At 36.0% G+C, this 10,149-nt stretch overlaps 1 protein-coding gene across 1 annotated transcript; it reads right to left on the bottom strand.

Moving 5' to 3' along the window:
* Positions 1 to 6,736: 6,736 nt before the first annotated feature.
* LOC126880796 (uncharacterized) lies at positions 6,737 to 7,276 on the bottom strand. The gene has a single exon (XM_050644858.1). The coding sequence runs from the start codon at positions 7,274 to 7,276 to the stop codon at positions 6,737 to 6,739; it is 540 nt and encodes a 179-aa protein (XP_050500815.1).
* Positions 7,277 to 10,149: the final 2,873 nt, after the last annotated feature.

Genomic DNA, 10,149 nt, shown 5'->3' with positions numbered 1-10,149 from the left:
CGACCTAGAGTTTGGCCGCAGACCTTCTGAGGAACATGTTGCAGGCGAAGAATACGTCGACCGCCTGAAGTTACGAATGAACAACATTCATGAACTTGCCCGACAACACATCCAGATAGCCAGTGACAGAATGAAAGATCAATATGATTCTCGATGCAAGAATGAAAGCTTCGAAGTAGGTGATCTTGTCTGGCTTTATAATCCACAACGTCGTCGCGGCTTGTGTCCTAAACTGCAAAGACAATGGGAAGGTCCGTATGAAGTTAAGAAGAAAATAAATGACGTAATATACAGAATTAAGAAGTTGCTAAACGGTAAACCAAAAGTTATTCACATAAATCGTCTTGCACCATATGCTGGCTCAAATGAAACAGAAGAAGCCCGAGTCCTCCAACAGGAGATGAAAGACGCCGCACAGCCAAGTTTTAATCAATTTATGTCAAATTACGCAGCGAGAAAGAGTGCTAGATTCGGCGTGACCACAGAAGTTCAGCAAGATCTGTTTGGTGTTCCAGAAAACGTCTCTCTAGCCCACTGTGTTGCCCAAGGCCTCGAGATGACTAAAGGAATCTCGTCCGTATTCAATAGAAAGTTCGGCCGCCTGGACGAGTTAAGAAATCAACAACCTAAAATTGGAAGAGTACTGAGATTGGAAGATGGTCCTCGATCTTTGCTGTATATGGTGACCAGGAAGTCTTATACGGACACGCCAAGCTACGAGAACATATGGCGTGCTCTAACTAATTTGAAGAAAATCGTGTGTAATTATGACATCAAAGATTTGGCTTTACCAAAAATAGGCCATGCAGTAGAAAATCTGGATTGGAAGATTGTGAGAAGCATGCTTGAGGTGGTCTTCAGAGAAACTGGCGTACGAATTACTGTGTGTTGCATGAACCCGAAGATGTCGGATCCTTCAAAGACAGTAGACTGTTATTTCTTCTTGAAGGGTGTATGCAAAGCTGGAGAGTCGTGTAGATTCCGCCATCCTGGGCCTTCATCTAGAGTTGCTGATCGGGACGCTCAGATCTTAAGAGGGGAGCAGTGTAGCGAAAGAGTTTCGAATCGGCGCAATAAACAGTCCCCGGCTTGGGAGAATTCCAACCGTCGGAATAACAGTAGCCGTGACGTCACAGAAGCGACGGCGCTGTGAGTGAAGATCTCCAGAATATTCATTAGGCCGAGGGATATGTAGACATTTCGAGAACAGGACCTATTGGCTATTTAAGCGGAGCGCGCTGTTATTAGAGTTTAGTTTTTAAGCTAAAAGTTGTAAAGTAAAGACTGTAAAAATAAATTCGTCTGTACTGTTATATAAATAAAATCGTATATAAATACGAACCGCTTGTTTCTTTGTAATTATAAGTTATTACAGTAAATAACCGCTACAATATCTTCCTAGATATGGTACGCAAAATCTATGATTGACATTTCACTCTGCACAGCTAATATAGCCAGTAAATTCACTTGGTCAGTTTTATCTGACACCTTAGGCTCGAATCATTTTGCTATAACTAGGGTTACCATAATTTATTAAGGCCAAATCCGGACAGGTGTAGTTCAAGGGGTTGTAGAAAATGTAAAATGTGAATTTGATTGTGTTGCGGTTACCATCTCTGCCAGTTTAAAATACAGATACTATACACCTATGTTTTAACATACTTTAGACATAGAAAATAATATTACAGAACGATATAAAAAAATATTTAAACCAAAAATTAACTAGGTGCTGCGCAGAATGAAATTTCCCACCATTGGGCCAAGTGTTTTCCATTTTTTTTTTCAGTAAAGAAAAAAATCCGGACATTTCTCATATCCGGACGCCAATCCGGACATGTCTTTCAAATCCGGACTGTCCGGACGAAATCCGGACGTATGGTAATCCTAGCTATAACTATGAATTTTTCAATAACCAACACCTCAGAAGAAATAATTTATCCAAAAAGCAAATGGAATATCAAGAAAGCCAATTGGTCCCTGTATACATCCTTAATTGAAAACATGTTTTCCAACTACAATAACTCTTTCAATACTCATCAAAATTATAGTTTTCTAATAGATTGCATTAATGATGCTGCAATTAGATCTATTCCTCAATACAAAATTTTTAAATCCAAAAATCGATCGCCTCCAACATGGTTGGGACCCAGAATGTGATCTGATAATCACTGACAGAAAAGAAACATTAGCATTGTATAAACGCTCACCAAGCCTTGATAATTATCTAAACTGTCAGAAAGTTACTGCTCATACTAAAAAGCAGTTGAAACAAAAAGCCAAAGCTAGTTGGATTAAATGGTGTTCTAATTTAAGCTAAAATACCTCCTCTAAGGAGATATGGTCACAGGCCAACAAAATGAATCGAAAAGCACCTATTAGTATAAAACCTATTAGACGACTTTTTTAATAAAGTATGTCCTCCATTTGCTCAAAATTCACCTATACGACGTACACAAAGTCATCATTCAAATAATGATGACTTTGGTCAGTTTTTGGTAGGGGAGCCCAAGCGGGGATTTTGCAATTACTCGAGCGCGTCAGATTAGCATATGGGGAGAAACCTGGTACCCTGCAGGTGTACCTCTACCATATATTGGCTCTTAAGACAGGGGAGTTCGTTAAGGGGGGCCGGAAAAAATAATCTGTCCTTAAAAAACTCGAAATTGTCAGATTAAGATGAGGTAAGTTAAGTACATGCAAAAGAGTGTATATTTCGAAAATCTGATGATTTGAGCCGGGCGTAAGGAAATGGAGGAGTCCCAAAGTTTCACAAGAAAAAAGCGAATATTTCGCGAAATGAATGACAGATCGAAAAACTAAGAAATATGTGTTCAATATTTTTTAAAAATCTATCGAATGATACCAAACACGACTTTTCACGGAGAGGGGTGGGGGGTAAATTTAATATTTTAAATACGAATCCCGCGATATTTCGCGAAATAAACATCAGGTCGAAAAACTGTAAAATACACTTATTCAATATTTTTGAAAAATCTATCGAATGGCACCAAACACGACCCCCATGGAGGTGGGGTGGGGGGTTACTTTAAAATCTTAAATAGGAGCCCCCATTTTTTATTGCAGATTTGGATTCCTTACGTAAAAGTAAGTAACTTTTATTCGAAATATTTTTTCGAATTATGGATAGATGGCGTTATAATCGGAAAAAACGATTGTTGGAAATGGAAAATTATATTAAAAAATGGCAAGCGCCCACTAAAATGGAAAATTTTACTCAACTTTTTTTGGTTTTAGGACCTACTCTTTGTTGTATTAATGAAACTTAAAAGCATGTTGGAGATTTATAGATGCATTTATTATACAATTCTTGTAGATACAACCTAGCATGAGCACGCTGTGATCTAGGGCTTCCTAACCTCTAAAAAACCCTCTGTCATCCTCCTAACCTCATGGCCTCTACCAACCAAGCCAGCCAGGAAGTAACGTGCGGGGTGTTGTCTAATGTAGGAATACCTAACACAACATCCTCCTTTTTAAGATTATAAAAGTAACAACATTCTTAATACTAAATGATACAATAAAACACATTATGTGATATAGTCTGAAAACCAGTTGGGACGTTTTTTATTTCTCTTTGGAGTAATGTTTTCGGATGCACTTGGAGCTACACTGCTTGGTAAAGCTTCTGCACTCTCACTGATAGATATTGGTTTGTCACTACACTGTACACTATCACTTTCTACAATTTTCTCCCCAGAAGATGAATCTTTAGGATTCTCTGAATAATTAGCCCTTACAATAGGCAGCGGAGTAACATTATTGGCGTTCGGAACATAATATGGAGCAGCTATCAAAAACCACCTATTTTCCGAAGGTCAGTAATCCACACCGTATCACTGATTTTTAAATCAGACATCTCCTTAGAATTGTGTCTTCTGTTATAATTGTTTTCCTGAAGAGTTTTACGTTTTTCTTCAGTGTTAATGAAAGATTTCCTAGCATTAACCACTTCCTCAAGTTTACTAGGAAGCATAGGTAACAATGTTTTTAATTTACGCGACATTAGCAATTCTGAAGGACTGAAGCCACATTCTAAAGAAGTTGATCTATAGGCCAATAGACCCAAATATATATCATCATTTTTCTTCAGCAAAGATTTTGCGACCTTTACCGCTGCTTCTACACAGCCGTTAGACTGTGCATAGTAAGGACTGCTAGTAGTGTGAATAAAATTGTATTCAGCAGCAAATTTGGAAAAACCTGAGCTGAATTGAGGACCCTGATCCGATCTGACAACGTCAGGTATTCCATATCTCGCAAATTGTTCTTTCAACTTTTCAACAATAACACTATCAGTTAGACTAGTCAAAGAGATGATTTCAAAAAACCTAGAATAGTAATCTGTTAGAATCAGAAACCAATTTTTTTCTTTAAACAAATCAACAGCTACCTTTTGCCATTGTCTAGATGGAATGGTATCCTTGACAAATGTTTCTTTAATATTTGTGCGTTCCTCAACACAATTCGGACAAGACCTAACAAGATTTTCAATCTGAGATGAAAGTCCTATCCACCAGACAGATATTTTTGCCCTTTCCCTGCATTTTACAATGCCCTGATGAAGGTATTCCAGGGTTTGTAATTGTAAGGCAGGAGGAACAATTAACCTGAAATTTTTTGTAAGAAAGTTCTCATTAAGACTAATCTCATACCTGTATTGAAAATAAGGGCACATTTGCCCTTATAAATATTGTTTAAGATTCCTACAAATAGGATCTAACTCTTGTTCATTAAGAATTTTATTAAGAAAATGATTTTTTATAGGCAAATTTTGTATAATTAGACGAACGTGTGCATCTACTTCTGAAGTAAGTTCTTCACTATTGTGTGACACCTGCAATGGATTACGACTTAAAGCGTCAGCTACTTTTAAGTCTGTCCCTCGAGTAAAAAGTACAGTATAATTATATCTCATAAGTCTGAGACGAAATCTTTGTAGACGAGGAGTCAAATCATCAATATTTTTTGTCTGTAATATTTGTAGAAGTGGTTTATGATCGGTTTCTAAAATTACAGAAATTCCTGTTATGTATTCCTGAAATTTTTCACAAGCCCATGTTAAACTCAAACAGTCTCACTCAATTTGAGCATAACGACATTCAGTAGGAGAAAGTGTTCGAGATGCTAAGATGCATATGCTACTATTTCCGTTTCATTGTTTTCATTAATTTGCATCAGAGCGGCCCCTAAACCAAATGAAGACGAGTCTCCACTGACAATTACCTTTTAAGTTGGGTCAAAGTAAGAAACACATTACATTGATTAATGCATTTTTTATTTTTAAAAAAGCTGCAGTTTGATTTTTACTCCACCGAAATAAGACATCATTTTTTAATAAATAGTTGAGGGGCTCAAGAATATCGGACTTATTTGAAATAAAACGAACAGCATAATTGATCATACCTAAGAGCTGTTGCAGTTCTTTTTTACTCGTAGGGTTAGGAAATTCTGTAATAGCTTCTACTCGAGATAGATCAATCATAATACCCTCACCTGAAATCACATGGCCTAAAAATGCAATTTTATTTACACCCATTAGACATTTCTTTTTGTTGAGTGTAATACCTTCTTTGCTGAGTCTCTGCAAGACTTCCCTAAGAATACGATCATGTTCTTCCACTGTGGGTGCATGTACTAATATATCATCTATGTGGGTAATGATACCTTTCAAACCTAGGAATAACTTAGAAAATTTCTGACTGAAAAATTCAGGAGAACAGGATATACCGAAAGGTAACCTTGTAAACATGAATCTGCCAAATGGGGTAATAAAAGTAGTTAAAGCTTGAGAGCTTTTTGAAAGTCGGACTTGGCAAAATGAAGAAGTAGCATCTAATTTTGAAAATATACGAGATCCCCCAAGTTGTGCCAATGAGGTTTCTACTTTAGGTATAGGGAAATAGGGTCGTAGAATGCTTTTATTTAAATGAGTATAATCCCCACAAATGCGCACCGTTTCCCCCTTTGGAACAACTACAATTGGAGCTACCCAACCTGTATGTCCTTCTACTGGTTCTATGATCTTTAAATCTTGAAGCCTTTTTAATTCTTTCTCTAATTTAGGTAGTAAAGGTATAGGAACTACACGAGGAGTAGTCTGTACAAAAGGTTTAGCTTCTTCACAAACTTCAATTTTAATTTCATCTTTGAAGTTGCCTATTTCATTAAATATATCTGGAAATTCTTTTTCTACCTGTACATTAGTGCTAGAAGTTTGATTAATAGAATTTATTGAAAAGTTTAATACCTCGAGACATGAAATACCCGGCCTCCCCAGAATAGGCATTTTTAGATCTTGAATTACAAATATATCAAAAGTACAAGTTTTGCCTTTAGAAGGATATGTAAGTCTTTCAGTAATTTTACCCAGAACTTTTAGTTTGGTACCATCAGGGCCTGATATTGTTTCAGAACAGTTTTTTAAACTCTTTAATAAGATTGAATCTAAATGATTTGATGGAATGCAGACAATATCAGCTCCTGAATCAACTAAAAAGGGAATTGATTTCTTATTATGACTTATTTGTAAGTTAACTAGACATTGATTATGGTTATTTGTAAAGACATTTCCTAACATATGTTTAGTCAAAGTAACATTACCTAAGAAAAGAGGATCCTGAATTTGAACACCACCTTCTGAAGAGGTGGTAATATGGTGGAGAGATCTTGAGTCCTTCTCCTTGAACAGACATACTCTATCCCAGTGACCAAATCTTCAACACCCTCTACATGTAGATCTTCGAGCAGGACAGATTTCTCGTTTATGGTGTGCCAAACCACAGTATTTACACTTTACCTCAGGATGTTGGGGACGTTTACTCGTATTGAAGCTTTTTGGAGTGTTTTCTTGTTTAGTTATAACATTAAGTGGTGACTGTTGTTGTTGTAGTACACTGTTTTGCTGGGACTGCAATTCAGCTTGGCGTGCATATAATATTGCATCTGATAATGTAAGTTTGGCCTCTAATTGCATTTTTTCACTAGTCTTCTTATCAAGCATACCAACGACAATTCTATCTCTTATAAACTCTTCTTTTAGTGCACTCAAGTTACAATTAGCTGCCAGAGCATGCACTGCTGCTATAAAACTATCAATGTTTTCCCCTGGTAATTGGACCCTAGAGTTAAATTGAAATCTTTCGAATAGGATGTTTCTTCGTGGTATGAAATGGCTTTCCAGTGCTTGTATCATGTCATCATATACTGTATGGACCTTCTGCATTTGTAAGAGGATTTCTTCACTCTTCTCGCCCATTATGTACAGGAGAGCATCTATCTTCTCTGAATCAGGCTATTGTTGACAAACCACTTACTTTTGCATACCTTTCAAACCTCTTTCTCCACTGAGACCAAGAAGCTGGATTTGAAAAATTGAATGCTTCAGGAGTTGAGACATGGAACCCTGATGAGCTTCCACTCGACGCTCCCGACAATTCCCCAGGATTAGGCATCGTATTATTATTTGGTATTATAGTATTTTACGTAGCTCACCTTATTTCCTACAGAAATTTGTTTTAAACTTTATTTACCGCTGCCACCATGTTGTATTAATGAAACTTAAAAGCATGTTGGAGATTTATAGATGCATTTATTATACAATTCTTGTAGATACAACCTAGCATGAGCACGCTGTGATCTAGGGCTTCCTAACCTCTAAAAACCCCTCTGTCATCCTCCTAACCTCATGGCCCCTACCAACGAAGCCAGCCAGGAAGTAACGTGCGGGGTGTTGCCTAATGTAGGAATACCTAACACAACACTCTTCACAACCCAATAGGTCTCCAAAGCGCTCGAGTGACTGCATATTTAGCATACTTTGCTCCCCTACCATAATCACTCCCTGTTAAAACCATTTTATGAAACTGAATTAGATTTTGCCCTTAAAAACCGCATAAATACTTCTCCTGGTATCGATCACATAAAATACTCCATGTTAACCAACCTACGAGATGTTGCTAAAAAACTTCTTTTAAATGTCTTCAATGATATCATCCAAAAAAATATAGTTATCGATTCTTTCAAAAACATCTTAGTTGTTCCTATCCTTAAACCCGGAATATACCCAAACATCGTAAGTTCATATAGACCAATATCCTTACTGTCTTGTATATTTAAAACTTTAGAAAGGCTTATAAAATTTAGATTAGATTGGTGGTTACAAAAAGAGAATTTACTTCCAGTAAACCAGTTTGGTTACAAAAGAGGTTTTGGAACTCTAGACGCTTTAACAACACTTGTTGTAGATGTACAGAATAACAACTAAAAATAACTACTTAGCAGCACTATTCTTAGATGTTGAAGGATCATATGACTCGGTTTGTTTATCAACCTTAAAACATAAAATGGTAAATTTTTTTCATATGCCAATTGCTTTCGTTAACGCAATAATCGGTTTCTATACAGATAGGGTAATTTACATCAGAGATCATAATAACAAACTAATAGGACCTCGACATAATCATCACGGTATACCACAAGGCTCAGTATTATCACCAATTTTATTAAATCTGTACACCTCTGACATACATAAGATGCAAATAAATAACATCCCATTCAAACTCATACAATATGCAGACGACTTTTGTGTCTATACGGAAAGCAAGAAATATGAAAACGGTATGCAAAACCTAAGTAGAGTTTGTAGTTCCCTCTTTCCATGGTTCTTAGAGAACGCCTTAAATTTATCAATTAACAAATCAGCAGTATCTGTCTTTACAAGACACAATCTTCCTATAAACCAAGATGTATTACTTAGTGATCAATCTTTTACATTTAAAAATAATGTAAAATATCTGGGCCTCATTCTGTACAAAAAACTAACTTGGAAACAACACATACAATATATGCTGGATAGATGTAGCCAAGGTATTAATTTCCTTAGAATGACAACTACTTAGAGTGTGGTGGGGCTGCGATGTTGAAACATCTTTATTGTTTTTTAGAGCTTATATACGATCCATTATAGATTATGGTGCTACTCTCTACGGTTCTGCTTCCAAAAACCTTTTAAGAAAAATTGACGTTTTCCAAAATTCTGCCTTGAGAATCTGTTTAGGTGCTATGAGATCTACTCCTATACAACCAATACATGTTGAAGCTTCTGAGCCTCCTTTGGAGATTAGAAGAAATTTACTAAGCGAAAAATTGGTACTTAAAGTACACTCTACAAATTTCGAATTATTTTCCTCTATATGTCATCTTAACGAATCAGATCTTACTCACAAGTATTGTCAGTGGACAAAAACTTGACTACTTTGCTCTCTTCCATAAAACTGATGTAATAATACCCACATACAACGAAAACAACATAATCAGCAACAATAACCTGAAATCTATTTTGAACTGCTACAGTGATGTTACAGTTATATAGGTACACAGATGCATCTAAATTAAGAGAAGGGACTGGTTGTGCTTATTTTTTACCCTCAGGAGGTTTCGAATTCAAGTACAAACTTCCCAATGAGTTTTCAATTTTCTCTGCGGAATCATTGGCCATACTCGAAGCGTTGAAATATATTAAATACTCTTATACCTACTAAAAAAACGTTAATTCTTTCAGACTGCCTATCAGTTTTACAGAATATCAAAAATACTTTTTTGTCCAAAACATTTAGTAATCCTTACATATTTTTAATAAAGGATATGTTAAAGTATTTGGAAGACTCTGACTTCAATATAAAATTTATTTGGGTTAAGGCACATATTGGACTCAAAGATAATGAATATGTAGACTACTTAGCTAAATCCAGTATAACATCAGGCACTTTATTGCCATATTCTTTATGTGTATCAGATGTTATTACTATTTTTAAAAGAAACCAACTATCGATATGGAAAGATCAATGGAATCTTTACTGCTTAACAAACCCCACAAGATTACAACCAGTGATTCCACAAAGTACCTGGTTTAAGAGTTTTAAAGCTCCACGTAAATATATAACAACTATAAATCGATTACGTTTTGGGCATGATTGCTATCCAAGTCATTTATATAAAATAAATGTGATTGAAGACGATAATTGCAAGCATTGCGGAAAACAGGGTGATCTTGATCATAACTTTTTTGAATGTACCGTACTTTGATGAAAATTAATCTTTCACCGCACCTAGCAATCATAAAGTTTTGAT

This window comes from Diabrotica virgifera, chromosome 2 (assembly GCF_917563875.1).
Source record: "Diabrotica virgifera virgifera chromosome 2, PGI_DIABVI_V3a".
In the NCBI taxonomy this organism is placed as follows: Eukaryota; Metazoa; Arthropoda; class Insecta; order Coleoptera; family Chrysomelidae; genus Diabrotica; species Diabrotica virgifera.
The sequence above is the reverse complement of the archived record's forward strand: the minus strand, read 5'-3'. Positions and strand labels throughout refer to the sequence as shown.

Coding starts and splice junctions, on each gene's coding strand:
- LOC126880796 (XM_050644858.1), bottom strand. CDS start 7,276: ATGGGCGAGAAGAGTGAAGAAATCCTCTTACAAATGCAGAAGGTCCAT.